General features: G+C 44.8%; 1 protein-coding gene across 2 annotated transcripts; it reads right to left on the bottom strand.

Moving 5' to 3' along the window:
* Positions 1-804: 804 nt before the first annotated feature.
* Positions 805-17,127, bottom strand: TSEN54 (tRNA splicing endonuclease subunit 54). Of its 2 annotated transcripts, XM_083725693.1 has the most exons (12): positions 16,912-17,127; positions 15,643-15,807; positions 14,891-14,954; positions 13,821-13,904; positions 12,274-12,372; positions 10,842-10,894; positions 9,350-9,448; positions 7,167-7,807; positions 5,928-5,988; positions 4,166-4,282; positions 1,873-2,061; positions 805-1,365 (listed from the first exon to the last, which is right to left on the bottom strand). In XM_083725693.1, the coding sequence occupies exons 1-11, from the start codon at positions 17,124-17,126 to the stop codon at positions 1,911-1,913; spliced, it is 1,749 nt and encodes a 582-aa protein (XP_083581819.1). In that variant the 5' UTR covers position 17,127; the 3' UTR covers positions 805-1,365; positions 1,873-1,910. The 2 variants fall into 2 exon arrangements, with proteins under 2 accessions (XP_083581819.1, XP_083581818.1); XM_083725692.1 differs by having other exon boundaries at positions 805-2,061.
* Between the last annotated feature and the right edge of the window lie 1,291 nt (positions 17,128-18,418).

Raw genomic sequence — 18,418 nt, 5'->3', positions numbered from 1 at the left:
CATTATGTTCAAAGGTATAATTTACATTTGACTTTCTTCAGTAATGCTGTATTCTGGATTGTTTTATTTGCGGTTTTAGCGTGTTGCAAACCACTTTGAGATTTCTCTTAAACATATAAAGTAGTATAGAAATGAAATGAATAATAATAATAACTATGCGCAGAACATATCTAGAGGCTCTCTAGCCCAGTCTTCTATAGGAAATCAGGGTGTTCCGTCCTCTGACAGCTCAACCCTCATAATCCAGACAGGGTAATAGCTACATACCAGCCATGTCAGAAGAGCTACTCCAGAAAGAACTCGTTTTCAGCCAGCCATCCAAATTGGGTGGAACAAATACACTTTATGAGAACAGAGGGCAAGGCTTGCTGCTTAATGTTGACATCATATAAACATGATGGTATTTGGGTTGGGTTGGGATTACGGGTTTTCTATTATAGCATACACCGTGTCTCCCCTTATACGGTCTCGTGTCTCCCCTTATACTGAAGCACTAGGACAGCTCTGATCATAGACCTAGTGTCTCTTCTTTCAGGTAACTATGACTGGGTAGGCAAAGCTGCTAAATGCCCAACAATTTTCGGTTGCTTCTCTGTCTTGGGCACAAAAGAAATGCAGTGCATTCTGGGAGATCATTTGGGAATCCACTTGTTAGCAAATGCTGGCAGTAGTAAACTGCAAACTACTGCCAAGTAAGAAAGCCCTGAAGTATTTGACCAGAATGCATTAACTGCTGTCAATCATATTTTGCCTAAGAGAAATGCACCCTATGAAAGCACCCTAAAAGGACCAGAAGACACTGTATTAATGTAAACCTAATTGTTATTTTATTGTTTAGCCTCCACACTTGGCAAAAAAACCCCCAACCTTCATAAACAAAACTACCTCTAAAATTTCTTAGGAAAAAACACACAGGCCCTTTATTTTTGATAACTGCTTTCTGGCTTCAACGACTGTAGCAAGTTCATAGGCAAAAAAGAGGCAGAAATTTGGTATCTGGAGAAGAAGAAAAAAACTCCATAGCAGCAAGGGTTATAAATAAACTTTGTAATACAGACAGTTAATTCTCAACAGGGAATATCAATTTGCATCCTGGAGAGAAGCTGTAAAGCAGAAGTATGGCAGCCCAGTAATAATGATTCCAGCTCTGAATAATTAAAGGTTCACTAACTTTATGGAAATAACACACACACACAAACCGGTGGTGTCTTTTTCCATGGACTCTCTGCAAAATCTCCATGTTCTGTAGTTTCCTTTCCTCTGAAAGATCATTGCTGTTGAAGACGGTGAGGAAAGCACTTGAAAAATCATCTATCTGCCCAACCACAGAAGACTATTCTCAGGTTTTCACTGGCTGTTCTGTGACTAGAAAGAACATCATGCAATAAACACAGGGAAAGACAATACGGTCCTCCAGATGTTAGATTACAATTCCCATCAGCCAGAGCCTGCAAGGTCAATGGTCAGGGATGATGGAAGTTGCAGTCCAACAACATTGGCTATCCCTGCAATAATGGCTTGCTCTGCGTCACTTGTTGAATCACTGATACTGAATGTTGGTTTCTAGAGTTTGTTTGCCAAGGCTTCCAGATGGTACGAGCAACATTATTTATCATGGAAACACTTCCCTGGCATCAAATAACTAGCAAATCATTCCAGATTGGCAGAGCCACTATGCCATGTCCAGGCAAAAAACAAACAAAATACATTTGCACGTTTCTGTCCAGAAATGTTTGTTTTGTTTGAACTACTCTTTGCTTTTATGAAATGGGCAGGTTCTTGCTGCATGAAAATTGCATCTACTGGCGACACAAGGTAGGTAGATATTAAATTCTATATAGTCCTGAGTAATATTTTGTATAAAACACACACCAGTTCCAAAGATGTTTCCCGATGTGACAGCAGGAACATCAGGGATGAACGTCCACAGGCAGCTTGAATTCCTTGAAAGAGTAGAAAGAGATGTCTCCATTGTCTACTAGTGCAAAGACCACTGTGACATCTCCACTTTGGCAAGCAAGCTGCTTCACTGCCCTCAGGGATGGGATCGGCTCATCAAACCTATGAGAGAGAGAGAGGGAGAGATGCTTATCTTTCTCAACAGCAAACATGCTTGATTTTCTGAAAAAAGACATCTAACTTGGAGCAGGTTGGGAAACTGGTATTCCCGTGATCTAGCTGTCTGGTGACATATGTAAATTCCTGGGAATCTAGTACTGTATTCAGTGGGGGGGGGGGGGGGCGGCAGGGAATTTCAAGCCCTCAATATTAGGGACAGAATTTTGATAACCATGCGGGTAAGTATTGGCTAAAGCAGTAGTTTTCAACCAGTGTGCCATGGCAGTCAGGGCCATCTTAAGCATATCCAGCTCCCTCCGGCGGCACCCCCCCATTTCCCAGAGTTTTTTTTAGGGAGGATGGCACTGCCGGCGGGGCTGGAGGAGGTGGGCAGCGGCTGGAGGGCGGCTCCTCTGGCGGGGAAGAGGCAGAAGCTGGACACGGCGCCTCCCGGCTCAGCTGGCTGCTTCGTGCCGTGGTGGCCATGGCAGACGGAGGCTCCAAGCACGGTGCTGCTTCGGCGTGGTATGGCGGAGGCGGCGAGCTGATGTCAGGAGGCGCTGCATCCCGCCTCAGCCTCTTTCCTGGTGCCCTCCAGAACTTGGGCCAACTGGTGTCAAAGAAGGATAGAACTTTCTTTATGTATGCTACAACAGCTGCAAGAATACTCATCGCAAAGTACTGGAAGACGCAAGAGCTACCCACTGTGGAAGAATGGCAAATGAAGGTGATTGACTACATGGGATTGGCGGAAATGACGAGCAGAATCCGGGACCAGAGAAGAGATACGGCGGAAGAGGATTGAGGAAAATTTAAAGAATATTTAAAGAAACATTGCAAAATTAATGAATGTTAGAAAGACGCTGGATTATAAAATAAGGGGTTAACTGCGGTAAGGGTAAATTTAAAGAAATCAAATAATATTAAAATTAAGCTAAAAGTATGGGAAGAATTTGCTGAAATTTTATTTTGAAATTAGAATACAGAAAGGGGAGGTATGAGGAAGTCGGGAAAGTAAGTTATAAGAAAGAAAAATTAGAATTTATACGTGTTTTATGTGTGCATTCTCTTTCTCTATATTGTTCTATTATTTTGTTTTTTCTTTATTTGTGTTGTGTGTGAAATTGTGAAAACTTTGAATAAAAATTTATTATAAAAAAAAAAACAGAACTTGGTGCCCCATGCCACTAGCCTCTATGGGTAAGACGCCCCTGATGGCAGTGCGGGTATGTGCCAGGAGCTGAGGCGGCCTTGGAGTAAACAAGCAAGTGGGTGAGGAAGCCCAGACAGCCAGTTCGCCTGCCCTTGCTGTTGGGAACGGACAGGTAAGTCCCAGGCCCCTGTGGGGCAGTGTGAAGAGGCATCTCTCTTTCAGGCAGAGGGGGCAGCTCAGAGACCAGGGGTGGCAGCAGCGGCTGCTCAGAGGACTCCCAAGGAGAGGGGAGAGGAGGGGAGCCTGAGGGAACACTCCACAAGGGAGGGTGTTTGAAAAAGGGTGAGGGGCTGCCAGCTCTGCAGGCCAGGGGTGATAACTGGGCTCCTGAGCCCCACAGGGGTCCCGCAGAAAGAATTTAGTTGGTCAAGGGAGCTGTGGACTCAAAGAGTTTGAAAACCTCTGGGCTGAAATATCGGCCACAGAACCAGAAAGTATAGAGGGGGCTAGGGAATTCAGCAGCTGGGATTCAGAGTCCTCACATGGTCTCCACAACCAGGTTCCTGCCCCAAATCAAAGAGCACTACTAACAAGACAGTCCTTGTGTGTCTGTTGGGTTGGTGGAAGACTCTCTTATCCTTACACCCACTCACACCCACACCTGGACTGCAGCAGGAACTTGCCCAGCTGGCATGATCTCCTCTCTAAAGGCAGGCATCCTTGGTGACTGCGGAAGAGTTCCACTTTCTCAGCATGTACATTGCTTTTAAGGATTTCAAACCATTCAACTACAGTACTCTAAAAACCGCTTGTTGATGCAACCCATTAGAGCTAAAACTTCCACTTTTTTGAAGGAAGGCTTAGGCTCTCTCCATAACAAAACTGTAAGCTAAATTCTTTAGCAGATTAGAATATGTAGCTTTGCTGATCAATAAACTGATGAGTGCCTAGTACCTCCGAACACACATCCGGGCGTAAGGCTTCCCAGGGTCATTCTTCTTGAAGCTGGAAGCCACATCTGCTTGATACACATCAAAATCAATCTTCATGTCCCTGGTATCGTTCTGCAGTCTGTTGAGGAGGTTAGTTATCAGTACAAAGCTTGAAAGGTCTCCTGTACCCACAGAGAAGTACCAGAGGAGGGAAAAACAGGAAAGCACATCTTTAGCTACAGCATATTTTGGCAGGATCTAGAGTGGAATTAAGGGAAGGGGACCCATAACTTCTTAAGGTGTTAAAAGAGTTGGCTGGGAGAGGGGGTTGAGAGTGGGCATCATAATAAGGCCAGGGAACTCAGAAGGATAGCAAAGACACACTCTGGTCTTCCAGTCTGGTCTGCAGCTGTTTTGGGACTACAACTCCCACCATCCCTAGCTAACAGGACCAGTGGTCGGGGATGATGGGAACTGTAGTCCCAAAACAGCTGGAGGGCCAAGTTTGGCCATGCCTGCTTTAACAGACATCCAGATTAATTCCACAGCTAGGTAGGTTAGACATTAGCTTTTAAACAGACAGCAGTGTTTCCTCTGGGCTCTGAAATCCACCTCCCCAACCACCACACATAGCAGATTTCATTTGCACGCTCCCAATTAACAGCAAACAAGTCTTTAACTTGGTTTATGCAGTCTTTACACAACCCAGAATTACAAAGCTTCCCTATCAGATACGGAACCACAGGCTCTGGATTTCAGTATTCCAAGCATTGCCACCGCCTGAGACTCATGAACGAGAGCGTCTCTCAAAGGATGTTCTCTACTGACAAGGATGAATGGCAAGCAGATAAAACTGAACTGAACTTGCAACTGATATCCTCCCACTTCTATGACTGGAAGAAGCAGGAACATTCAGGTACACACTGCGCTTTGCCCATGATGATTAGTTGGTTTGGATGTTAGTCCTTTGGTAAGCACGTGTCTGGCACATAATTTAAAACAGCATTCGAAGTTCATGAGCTGCCACAGAATCACACAACTGGAGAGTTGGAAGGGACCCTGAGGAGCATCTCGTTCAACCCCCTGCAATGCAGGAATGGGCAGCTGTCCCATACAGGGATCAAACCTGCAACCTTGGCGTTATTGGTGTCATGCTCTAACCCATGGGTAGGCAAACAAAGGTCCGGGGGCTGGATCCGACCCAATTGCCTTCTAAATCCAGCCTGCGAATAGTCCGGGAATCAGCATGTTTTTACATGAGTAGAATGTGTCCTTTTATTAAAAATGCATCTCTGGGTTATTTGTGGGGCCTGCCTGGTGTTGTTACATGAGTAGAAAGTGTGCTTTTATTTAAATAATAATAATAATAATAATAATAATAATAATAATAATAATAATAATAATTTATAGCCCACTCATCTGGTTGAGTTTCCCCAGCCACTCTGGGCGGCTCCCAATCGAGTGTTAAAAACAATACAGCATTAAATATTAAAAACTTCCCTAAACATGCGTCTCTGGGTTATTTGTGGGGCATAGGCATTCGTTCATCCCCCCAAAAAAATATAGTCTGGCCCCTCCCAAAGTCTGAGGGACAGTGGACCGGCCCTCTGCTGAAAAAGTTTGCTGACCCCTGCGAGTCTAACCAACTGAGCTATGTTTCAACTTAAAATCAGGAGTGAAATATTTTAAAGTCAGTATACAAAGTATAGAATAGCTGCTAACACCTAGAACCACTGAAGAGAGATTAAAAAGCATTTGGCCAGCTTTCTAGTTTTGATACTTACAGAGATGCCTCATCCAGGATATGGGAGGGCTGGAACACATTGATCTGTTGGAGCACACTCGCTAGTGGGGAGAACACAAGAGAGGTCTAGATTAGGGGCATGCATTTTTCAAAGATCTTATCTGCCCTGATTAGGCATTCTCACCATTCTGACCACGCCACCCTCCACTCCAACAAAGCTATATGCACCTTCCTCTCCTTCTGCCCAGAGGATCTGTGAATGAGAATAGTTGCATGCAAAGAGAATGAAGTCTATGCAGCAATAAAATGCAAATTCAGTAAATAGAAAGAGGGTGGGCGAGCATGTACTGATTTTCTCAAAGTACAAGAAGGTTTTCTAATTGAAGTAGCCTGGCAGGAAGGGATGCCAGGAAACCAGGAATTATGTCCACACACGTGGTGGGGGTATAAATAAGTACCTTTTTGGGGGGCAAAGGGTGATTAAGGAGATAACAGAAATCACTGGGTTAAAGTTGACCCAAAGTCCAGAGGTAGCACTATTATTAATTTACAATGGGGTGGAAGGTTCACAGGCTATGAAGGACTTGCTCACAAATTTACTGACAGCTGCACAAATTATTACAGCTAGGAAGTGGAAGGGACAGGCAGAATATAAAATGGAAGAATGGTTTAAAAAAAAAAAGGTGTGGGATATAGCTATGAATGATAAATTAACATGTGCCATTAAGGTAAGACGGGGAATATGCAGGAGAAATGATTTTGAGGAGATATGGAAGGTGTTTGTAGAATTTGTACTGTTAAAATGGAAAGGGGTCAAACCATCACAAGAGGTGTTAAAATTTTGGGAGGTTGGATAGTTACAATGGAATAGTCTCGGTGGTGGGGTGCACACTTTTATTCTTATTAATTTATTATTATTAAAATAATTTCTTTTAAAAAAATAAGTAGCTGGGCAGTAGGGGAAGGCACAGAAAAAGATGTGGTGAAGGCAATATAAAGGGGGAAATAATGAACTGGGTTACTAAGCTAGTAGGCACTCTGCCCCAATGGTTCTTGCCACCAATAGCATCACATCCCTGGAGGCATCAGCTTGAAAGGTGCATGCAATGGACTATTTCTTGGCCTGGTCCTAGGCCTGTTTGGGAATGTCATCCCTCTGAAGGAGTTGCTCCGTCCAGAGGACTGATGCAAGAACTGCCCTTCAGGAGCCTCTGGGGAAACCTGAATTCTAGCCCGTCACCCTACCGCAAAAGGGAACAAAGCCTCTTTTCAACAATACCTGTTGACAGTTCTTGGTCTGGCTTCACAAGCGGGGTGACCGCCTGCTCCCAGAGGTGTGTAGGGCGGTTCCGTTCCTCCCACCGCCTCCTCTCTTTCAGAAGCGCCTTATACTCTTGCCATGTGGAGCAACGCCGGACTTCTCTATCCTCGTTGACGCTGCTTTTGTACCTGCTCTCCCACTTCAACTGTTCCCGCTCCTTGCGGGTCAACCTCTCGTGCTTCTGGTTGAGCTTCCTGCGCCAACGGGTCGCATCAACCTCCCGGGCTGTTATGTTCTCCGGAAGGAACCTCTTATCAGGCTCTGCCAGGAGGGTCTGCGGGCAATCGGCACCCATGTTGGGGAAAGTAATAGTGGTGTAATCCCAGCGGGAAGGACCGACGTTGCTGCGGTCCCCACGAAAGGTCTTGCTAGACCTCTTCTTGTCATCTTGAGCACGAGCTGGAGCTTCTCTTGGGATGCTACAAGATGGGGCTGGCTCCACAACTGCAGTTTTAGGATCTGAAGCATTCGTGCTTTCCTTGGAAGAATCATCGGACGTTGGGTGCTTGGAACTCTCGTGATACCTCCTGGTCTTTTGGGGCGACTCTCTGCACTCCTGAGACTTCTCTGAATCTTTGGGTTTCTTGTCTTGTGACAACCTAACCAAGGGGAAAAGAGAAATAAATGAATAATAATAATAATAAACTGGAGATGCCAGGAATTGAACCTGGTGGTGATATTATTATTATTATTATTAAAATGTATATACCACCCTACATCTGAATGTCTCAGGGTGGTTCACAAGATAAAAAAAAGGATAGAAGCATAAAATTAACAGCTAAAACAAAAACAAAACAAAAATGCCCCTCCCACAAACACATTTAAAAGGCCATAGAATATTAATCAGCTAAAGGCCTGGTTGAAGAGGAATGTTTTCTTTTTCTTTAATTAGTTAAAAAAAATTATTTCCAAATTATTACAAATCAAACCAAATTACCGTATTTTCCCATCTATAAGACATCCCTATGTATAAGACGCCCCCTATTTTGGGGGACTAAGATTTAAGAAAATGAGGAGAGATGTATACACAGGAAAATAAGGTACTTTAATACAATTTCTTAAAATCAGGTTTCCCGCTCCTGTTGCAAACATATGGTGATCCATTTCCTCCCATAGCCGCATCATCTCTTGTTTAATGTGCAGTCATCATCCTTCACTAGTCGTTAGTCCATTCTTGCAGCTGACCTTTCCCTCCTTACAAACAGTGCCTCTGTTACATCTTATAAATATAAAATCTTATAAATATAAAATCCATTTCACATGTGTAGTTTCATTGTAGTTTCAGACCTCGTGTGCTGGGAGGACTAATTACTATCTTCCCTTGTAACATTTTCGCCTGGCACCTAAAGACGTATAATGAAGGCCCCAGACAAATAAAACATGGGCATGCTCCTTTACCATCACAAACTAGCAAGGTCACAGTAATTGAAGGAATCCATTAGGCCCCACCTGTTATCTAATGCAATAACGGCTATTATTGAGTTCTTGACTCTTTGCACTGACGTGGGTGGCACTATGGGTTAAACCACAGAGCCTAGGGCTTGCCGATCAGAAGGTTGGCAGTTTGAATCCCCGCGATGGGGTGAGCTCCCGTTGCTCGGTCCCTGCTCCTTCCAGCCTAGCAGTCTGAAAGCACATCAAAGTGCAAGTAGATAAATAGGTACCACTCCGGCGGGAAGGTAAACGGCGTTTCCACGCGCTGCTCTGGTTCGCCAGAAGCGGCTTAGTCATGTTGGCCACATGACCCGGAAGCTGTACGTCGGCTCCCTCGGCCAATAAACAGAGATAACCCCAGAGTCGGCCACGACTAGACCTAATGGTCAGGGGTCCCTTTACCTTTATCTACCCTTTGGGAATGGGTGCAAAACCTGCGGGCTTCCAGATGATGTTGGGATACAAAGCTCCCATCTGCCACAGCCAGCATGGCCACTGATTAGTGATGATAGGAGCTGGAGTCCAGCAACCTCTGCAGGGCACCAAATTGACCACCCCTAAATTGTGGCAAGTGGCAAACATGAAAATTGCTGGGGGGGGGGGGGACGGGACAGAAACAGAACTGATACATTTCACAGTATGCAGTAACATGCCCACCTAGGGCTAGCCAGTCAAGGGCACCACTCCCAGCATCTGTATGGTTTTACCGAGGGCTGGAGCTCCTCCGCCTCTTGCTGCGACTTCTCTCTGTGCCCTGGCAGTGGCTATCCAGATTCAGCTGCCTCTCATATGGCGTTGGAACAGTGCTGTGGAGTTAAAAGGGGAATCAGAAGATGGTATTAAACTCTGAGTAGGTTGGCTAAGATTTACAAGACAGAAGCAGATAAGTGCTGGAAGTGTAAAGAGGTGGAGGGAACATTCTTTCACATCGTTCTACCCGGACACTGAGGTCCAGCACCGAAGGCCTTCTGACGGTTCCTTCACTGAGAGAAGCCAAGTTACAGGGAACTAGGCAGAAGGCCTTCTCGGTAGTAGCACCCGCCCTGTGGAACGCCCTCCCATCAGATGTCAAAGATAACAACAACTACCAAACTTTTAGAAGACATCTGAAGGCAGCCCTGTTTAGGGAAGTTTTTAATGTTTGATGTATTACTATATTTTAATATTTTGTTGGAGTGGTTTGTTGTAAGCCGCCCATAGTGGCTGGAGAAGGCCAGCCAGATGGGCGGGGTATAAATAATAAATAATAATGTGGTGGACATGTAAAAAGGTAAAAGAGGATTAGGAAATGATCTATGATGAACTGAAAGAAATAAATGTTTAAAATTACTTTCCCCCAGGAAACCAGAGTCTGTTCTGCTGGGGATAACCCAGACTGAAATCCCCAGGTGTCAGAAAAGGTTATCCATGTACGCAATAACTGCAGCCCGTGTTTTGTTAGCCCCAAAATGGAAAGTGAGCGAGGTCCCAGCTAAAGAGGATTGGCAACTCAAGTTGACAGAATATGAACAGCTTGAAGATTTAACATACAGAATAAGAGAGCAAGGAGAACATACGTTTAAAGAAGATTGGAAAATGTTTATTGAGTATATGGAAAATAGCCATGTACAGCTGAAAACGCTGGCAACATTAAGATAAATTCAACAGTGTTAATAATTCTTGATGGATGTAATAGTGGGAAATTGATTTGAATGGTTATTGTAAAATATGCAGGGATGCAAGATATGTAAAATTAACCATGGAAGGAGAAGGAGGAAGTCATTGGATATTTTAAAGTTTGTAAAATGTTTATTTGAAATTGTAAAACAGAAAATTTAATAAAAAATATTATATAAAAAGAGGGGATCAGAGAACAGAAACCAGGACATGCCATTCACTCTTAGCTGCAAAAGCCTTTTTAGCAACGCAGAAACAGCGATAGGAAACGTCCCTTCCTCCTGGTTATCAGCTCTTCACCTGACTAATCCACAGACTCATTTGAAATCGAAGGAAGAAGTGGGAGGCAAAATCCATATACCGGTCTCATGACTGACCCAAAGGATGGGAAGGCATGCATTAACCTTGGGAGGTTGGGGTGTCAAAAAGGAGGGAGTGCAAGACAGACAGAAGGAACCAACATGCAATGCTAAGGGGGTGCCTAAAGGAAAACCTTGAGAAGGGTTTCTAAGGGAGGGGGAAAGACCACCATCAAACAATTACCTGGGACGGAATCTCAGAACGATGTAACCCAGTCTTTTCAAGTGGCTGAATACCTTAAAACAGGGATGAAAATGAAGTCTGACTTTTGTGTCCTTTCAGGATCATGCAACAAAACTTGAATCAACATTACCCATGACGGAAAGCCATTCTGCTCAGCTGCTGCTATTGCCTCTCCAGCAGAGATGTGTAGGGGTAGGGTGTGTGTGTGTGTGTGTGTGTGGCAGCACCAACAGTTTGAAACACCCTACCTATTGAGACCAAGCAGGCACCTTCACCCCTTTCTGCACCTGCTAAAAACATTCTTGTTTAGACAAGCCTACCCAGATGCTTAGAAACTTGAGGTAATTTTAATCGGTTTTAGTATTTTAACTTTAGTATGTTTTGAAGTTGGGTTGTAATTTTGCTTGATTTTATCGCCTTATCTTTTTGTTAACTGCTTTGAGGTGGTGTTGTTTTTACAATCAAGCGGTGTATAAATTTTAGGAAATAAAATAGTAACAATAAAAATCTGTATCAGATCCATGTCGCCAAAGGCACATTTATCATATAAGCTTCTCCAAAACACATTATAAAACAAAAACAATATTTGCAGAGTGATTGTGACTCATTTTGCTTTGCATGTTAATGCTTTGTCACCCCAAAGCACTCATTACTATTATCATTATTATTTACAAGGAGAGTAGCTCACAGCCTGTGCTGCAGCACCTGGTAAGATGCCAGAGAGACTTGCACTTCTCTTCCAAACACAATCACAGGCACCATTCACCTTTGTGGAGAATGCCACAAATCAGCTGAAGAGCCCTTAAGCCAACATATACCGTCAGACTCACAGATCTTAACTTTCCATTATGGAAAAGAAAGAAAAAGAGGAGGTGTATACTTACACTCTCTCTCTCTCTCTCTCTCTCTCTCTCTCTCTCTCTCTCTCACACACACACACACACACACACACACACACACACTTTTATAAAAAGTAATTAAATAAAGAAAAGGGCTATAGAGCTATCAGATACCACAGCAGATTATTGTTTATGCTTTCATAGAACATTGAAGCATGAAAAATATTTTAAGTCTCCTATGTTACTTAACAGAAAGCCCAAAACACTGGTAGTATACTGACACACATCCTTCGCTGCCAGAGTAAATGCATCTGCTAACTATATTGTGGTAACCAATTTGGCACAGGGCTGTTTGCTCTGAACCTCCACGTAACTCCCAGTCCCCAGGGAATGAGATAAACTCCTTCTATCACTCAGAAACTAAATACTTCGCCAACACAGGTTGATACGTCTCCAAATGTGGTTCTGTGCTTGCTGTAGAACTCTCGCCATTTTCATTCATTCCGATTCAGTGCCATACGTGTGAGCTTGGGCTTTGTTGACTTTTCCACGAGATTGAATACCTGCAGCCAAACCCAAATCCTGAGACATACCTGGTACTTCAGCAGGCTCACTGTCTTCTGGGATAGCAGATTCTCATAGGCTTCCTGAACTGACATAGGCAGGCCTCTGTAGAACAGCTGAATAGATCCCTAGAAGACAGGAGAATAACATTTAGGAATTAAAGCCTGCATAAAAACTCTGTGGGGACCATATTCTGTGGACTCAGGAGCCAGCCAGCCCATTTTAACTCAGAAGTACACTGCTTTTTTCTTTAACCTTCCCTCTTGGGGATTTAGGGCAACAGCATGTATTGAGGTGGAGAATAGAGGGTGTGTCCCACTTGGGCTGAATAGGATCCTTAACATCTATTGTAAGAAGGTTTTGGGGACCTGGTCCAATCCCAACACATGCACCCAGGTGCTTACAGATACTTAAGAACAGGTACACACTGCCTACCCTTTACAAAGAACAAGGGCAGCTTTTCCCAACCTTAGGTATTCAGATGTTGTTGGGATGACAACCCCCTTCATCCCTGACCACTGACCACGCTGGCTAGGAGTGATGAGAGTTGGGAGTCCAACTGGGGAAGGTGACACTAGTGTAACAGAGTCTGCTCTCAGTCTGTGACAAGAAGAGGCAACCAGGCAACGGAAGCAGCAGAAAACAATGGAGCAAACTATAGCAAGGGTATATTGACCCCTTCTCTTGTTGTTGTTTAGTCGTGTCCGACTCTTCGTGACCCCATGGACCAGAGCACGCCAGGCACTTCTGTCTTCCACTGCCTCCCGCAGTTTGGTCAAACTCATGCTGGTAGCTTCGAGAACACTGTCCAACCATCTCGTCGTCCCCTTCTCCTTCTGCCCTCCATCTTTCCCAACATCAGGGTCTTTTCCAGGGAGTCTTCTCTTCTCGTGAGGTGGCCAAAATATTGGAGCCTCAGCTTCACAATCTGTCCTTCCAGTGAGCACTCAGGGCTGATTTCCTTAAGAATGGATAGGTTTGTTCTTCTTGCAGTCCGTGGGACTCTCAAGAGCCTCCTCCAGCACCATAATTCAAAAGCATCAATTCTTCAGCGATCAGCCTTCTTTATGGTCCAGCTCTCACTTCCATACATCACTACTGGGAAAACCATAGCTTTTACTATACAGACCTTTGTTTGCAAGGTGATGTCTCTACTTTTTAAGATGCTGTCTAGGTTTGAGCACCATAAAGACACAAAGGGGCAACGCCAGCTATTTTCTAAGCACACAGTATCATCCTCTCCTTACTTCAGCTAGGGTGGAATACGGCAATATTACAAGGCATGGTTTGTTACATCAATTCTTCTTAGCAGTGCACGATTACCCCTGTGCACATTCTGCACTCTCCTTCCCCCTCTGTCCCCATCCTACTTCTGTGCTCCACAGATAAATGTGCATATTTGCAAACGATCATCATTTATTCTGCGACAGGTGGCTTCATGAAGCTTGAGACCTTTCTGCGAGGTGCTGCAGAACAAATGAGGAGGGGAAGGCAGCTGCCTGTGCAAAATCCCACTCGACACTTGATAAAAACATGGAATCAAAATTTCTTAAGCCTGCAAGCCCGGTCTACTTACACATTCCAGGAGATACAGGGCTTCTTCTGGATGCAAGCATTGCTTTCCGTGCTCTGCAAAACCCATAGTATGCCAGAATTTCCCCTGGCAAGGAAAGAAAATGTCAGTTGTTAGGATTAGCTCTAGACAGATACACAAGCCTTCAAAATGGTTTTCTGCAAGGTAAGGCATGCCCAGAAAGGCTGGATCCTTTAAGGAAAATATTCCAGACTCTCTTCTGTGATGTAGTCATATCCTCTCCATCAGGCTTTTGGCTATACATAAGAGGAGAACCTGATCTGTTGCCCTGTGGCATGAATTGCAGGTGAGGCTTGAGGATGTGTCACCTTCTACCTTTTGTGAAAGCTACTGTTTGAGAAGATTACAGTGGGGCACAATCATCCTTCCACATCTCTATTTAAGGATACCCATAACTTCCCCATCTAGATCTCTGCACGGCGTTCTTGAAGCTATACAGCTCTATATGACTTACTCAGGCTACCTATCCATGTCCCATGCTTCAATTACAGTGGCTGTCTTCCTGCCTTATCTTTTGCTTACAGGCATAGGCAAACTCGGCCCTCCAGATGTTTTGGGACTACAATTCCCATCATCCCTGACCACTGGTCCTGTTAGCTAGGGAACATGGGAGTTGTAGTCCCAAAACATCTGGAGGGCCGAGTTTGCCTATGCCTGGCTTAGAATGCCACAGGGAAGCAAGATGTGGATGAAACTGGGAGGAACTGGGGGTGAAGCATGTAGATTTCATGAAGCCACCTGCCACCCCCTCATCATCTAAGCGCTGTACTGGCCAGCACCATCAGAGAAGCTGCTCTCCAGGGAGAGTAGCAGGTTCCAAAACCAATCCAGCCCTCTGCCATGGCTGCTCCCAAGCTGAACACTGCAAAATCAGCTTCTACACTGAGCTGTGCCAGAAGGAAAAGCCATACCTGGCAAAGCCTAGACCCCAATCCAAACTCCACGCTGTGTGGTGGGTTTTTTTTATTTGAAGCCAGGCTCTGTAGGGACACTACAGAATTAAAAAATAAAGAGCGAGAAACAACAGCATAAAGATGAACAGTGCGACTTACAGCAGGGGTTTTCAGCTCGACAATGCCTTCCTGGGGCTTCCACTCAGCTGCCACCAGACTTCCCCTACAAAAGAAGTTTAAATAAAATTATATCCTGTTACCTTAACTGAAAAGGGGTTAAGAAACCATTTTAGTCTTAGCTGGAAGCACAACCTTTTGAAAAAAGATCAGGGGGCAACTTATGTACATATCCTTATGTAAAAACTGCTTCTCTATCCAGCTTCAAATTGCCTTGCAAAGAAAGCAGGCACTGTGAATCTACATTTTTAACACATTCAGCTATTTCACTGTATACATGCTTCCGCAGAATAGGGCTGACAGTGCTCATCAGTCACAGAGGCAGAACTATACTTTCCCTATAGTGGCCTGGCAAATGATGTTTGAAGCTTCTTTACCCTCAAGTCAGGCCAGCAGTTTAAACAGTTTGAGACCAGTCAATCTGTCAGACTGTCTCTGCCTCCTTGGACCTGCACACCCATACAAAGCTCATCATCCAATGCCTTGTTCCATATCCTTAAACTTATTGCCTGGGACATGGGACAGAACATTTTCTGCTGCAGTAACCCTGGCTCTGAAACAACCTCCCTAGATGGGTTTGTACTGTAGCCCATTCTCTTGTGATTTTTAGGCTTAAACACATGCAAGCACAATGTGGTTTAATCTCTCCTTGATGTCTGAATGCTTTTTTTTTAATGACAGTTTTAATTGTTGCTTGTTATTATTCTATATTATTGCGGTATTACACTACGTACAACCGCTCCACACGCTCTTCCTCCAAAAGCTGCCAGTGTTCTTCCCGGCACTGACGCAGCCTCTCCTCTTGCTCTTGCGATCCATCGGGGAGGAAATCCTTCTGGCCATGTGAGCGCTGAGGGACCTTGTGATCACGTGTGCGAGCAGACAGCAGCTCTGCTGGGCTGTAAGCAAAATTAAAGAAGGGCAACCACTCAAAAACCCAGTGCTATCAACACAAAAGGGCCTTGCAGCATCAGGACAGGGCTCCTCTGGTCTAGCATCCTGTTTCCCCACAGTGGCCAGTTATGGGAAAACCACAGAGAATAATACAAGGGCAATTTGGAGCCCTCCAGATGTTTTGGACTCCAACTCCCATCCAGCAGTCCAAAACATCTGGAGGTGTCCAGGTTGATAAAGGTCGGGTCTACTGGATCACCTCTATCCACTCGCCTACACTCTCAACTTACTCCATATGATTAATGAGGCAGGACTTATCTTTGCAGGAGCCACACTGCTTCAGCGAGACTTGTGACTTCTATATGCTTGCTAACTGCAAAAGTGCTTTCTAACAGTTTACCTGAAGTTCTGCTAACCAGTCTGCAATTTCTCAGGCCCCTTTTTAAAGAATTGTCATTACAAACCTCAGACCTAGGGGACAAGTTACATATTTTTGTCAGGAGATCTCCCATTTTCTGGAATAACCTTCTAAGATGCCAGCCATACAAAATGAGTAGAGCCAGTCCACCCAACACTGCACAAAATCACTTAAAAAAGAGAGAGTCACAACTAAAAAACCCTGGGAAACCGGAAAGGTGTTAACCAGTGCAATCTCAAAAGGCTGAAGCCAACGTAAAATATGAGCACTTCCCACATCTGAATGATTTAATAACTTTCAGGCGGATGTACCAGTAAAGGCTTAGGAATTCGCTTCCTGCCACCACGATACGCCTCGTTTACTTTCCGCAGCGGAGCTCCTTCTTGAAAAGGGAGCGCCCAGAATACGGGATCCAGGACGGACGGACCAAGAGGAGGACAGGGCGGAGCCCCTTGCTTCCGCAGCTAAAGTTGCGTGCATTCACGTGTTGCTGTTTTCATATCATCGGCTTATAACTCTCCACTACCCGCGTTCTCCTGGCTGCAGCCTCGCACTTCCGCCTCCGCCCGAGCCGCAGGCCGCCGCGCCCACGTGGCCGTTCACCCCGGGGGAAGAGGGAGCCCCGACCGGGCGCTGGGCGACCCCTTTAAGCTCGCTCGCATCCGCCCGCCACGCACCTGGCCCGGGTTACCTGAGCAAACGGCGACCCTCAGCAAGACGTAGCTCAGCATCCATGGATTCCACTCGCTCCGCCCACTTGGGCCCTCCGACTCTTCCCTGCTCTCCTTCCCTGGGTCCTAGCGCCGGAAAGGTTTCTAGCGAAGCAACGACGCTTCTCCTCCGACTCTCCAAACCGGCGTGGAAAGCGAAGCAACGACGCTCGCACAAGACTTCGGGCGCGCGCATATACGCACACGCAACATCTTTTGGGTGGGGAGGGGGCAGGTGCATTTTCAACAGGAAACCGTCAAGGTTCCAGATCTGGATCGGGATGCTGTGCAGGAACGTTGTTTTTTTCAAAATAATAATAATAATAATAATAATAATAATAATAATAATAATAATAATAATAATAATAATAATAATAAAATTTTTATTTATACCCCGCCCTCCCCAGCCAAGGCCGGGCTCAGGGCAGCTAACAACCAATAATAAAAACAAGTTGAATAAATACAACTTAAAAACAAGATTAAAATTCAACCTTTAAACATTAAAATGCAGCCTCATCACAGGAGGAGAAAGGAAAAAAGAAAAAAGAAAGAGGGGGATAAAAACTAATAAAATAAAACCTACATATAGCAACAGTGTTTTGTGTTGTGTATGGACCTATTAGGTCCATAAATTACCATATAGCATATATTCAACACATAAAACAGTGACAATTTGTTGTTGACAAAGGACAGCTAGACCTATAAAGGGCCCCATTACCTTCAGTAGCTTAGGGCCTCATCAAACCTAAATCCGGCCCTGCACATAATAGAACCATGGAATTGTGGAGTTGGAAGGGACCCCAAGGGTCATCTAGTCCAACCCCTGGAAAAGGCAGTAATCACAACTACTGTAAAGCATCCATAACAGATGGTCATCCAACCTCAGCTTAAAAACCTCCAAGGAAGGTGAGAGTACTTACTAAAAAGTCCATTCCAGCATGCCAACCTACTCTGTCTCTAGCTCCACCCAACCAAATATCCTCCCTCCTGTTTTGCTCCAGTATCACCCATATACTGGCTCTCGGCTATGATGTTCAATGGAACATCCATGTTCAAAGGCAGCGTACCTGTGAATTGGAGATGAACGTTGCAAGGTGTCCTCCCAGTGCTAACCACTGCCCCATGTGGTGAACTACATAACTGCAGCCTCTGAACGGAAAACTTAGAATTTGGTTCCACCCACCCATTTCAAGTAAACCTTAAACCCCTCCACGATCTTGTCAGAGGAATCTTTACAACAGCCTTATAAGGTAGGCTAGCATTATTATCCCCATGCTACACACCGAAGTTTCAGGCTAAGCATAGCCTAAAGCCATCCAATAAATTCAGAATTGACCTGAGCCTTGCATCAGAGACTTTCCTGTTCATGCTTTTAATCATTGTCCTGTACAGTGGTACCTCGGGTTACATACGCTTCAGGTTACAGACGCTTCAGGTTACAGACTCCGGTAACCCAGATATAGTGCTTCAGGTTAAGAACTTTGCTTC

The sequence above is a fragment of the Podarcis gaigeae genome, assembly GCF_964106915.1.
Source record: "Podarcis gaigeae genome assembly, chromosome: 2".
Lineage (NCBI taxonomy): Eukaryota > Metazoa > Chordata > Lepidosauria > Squamata > Lacertidae > Podarcis > Podarcis gaigeae.
The sequence above is the reverse complement of the archived record's forward strand: the minus strand, read 5'-3'. Positions and strand labels throughout refer to the sequence as shown.

Coding starts and splice junctions, on each gene's coding strand:
- TSEN54 (XM_083725692.1), bottom strand. CDS start 17,126: ATGCGCGCGCCCGAAGTCTTGTGCGAGCGTCGTTGCTTCGCTTTCCAC. Junction 13,905..14,890: donor TCGAGCTGAAAACCCCTGCT/GTAAGTCGCACT, acceptor TTTCCTTGCCAG/GGGAAATTCTGGCATACTAT. Junction 9,449..10,841: donor GTTCTGAGATTCCGTCCCAG/GTAATTGTTTGA, acceptor TTAACTCCACAG/CACTGTTCCAACGCCATATG.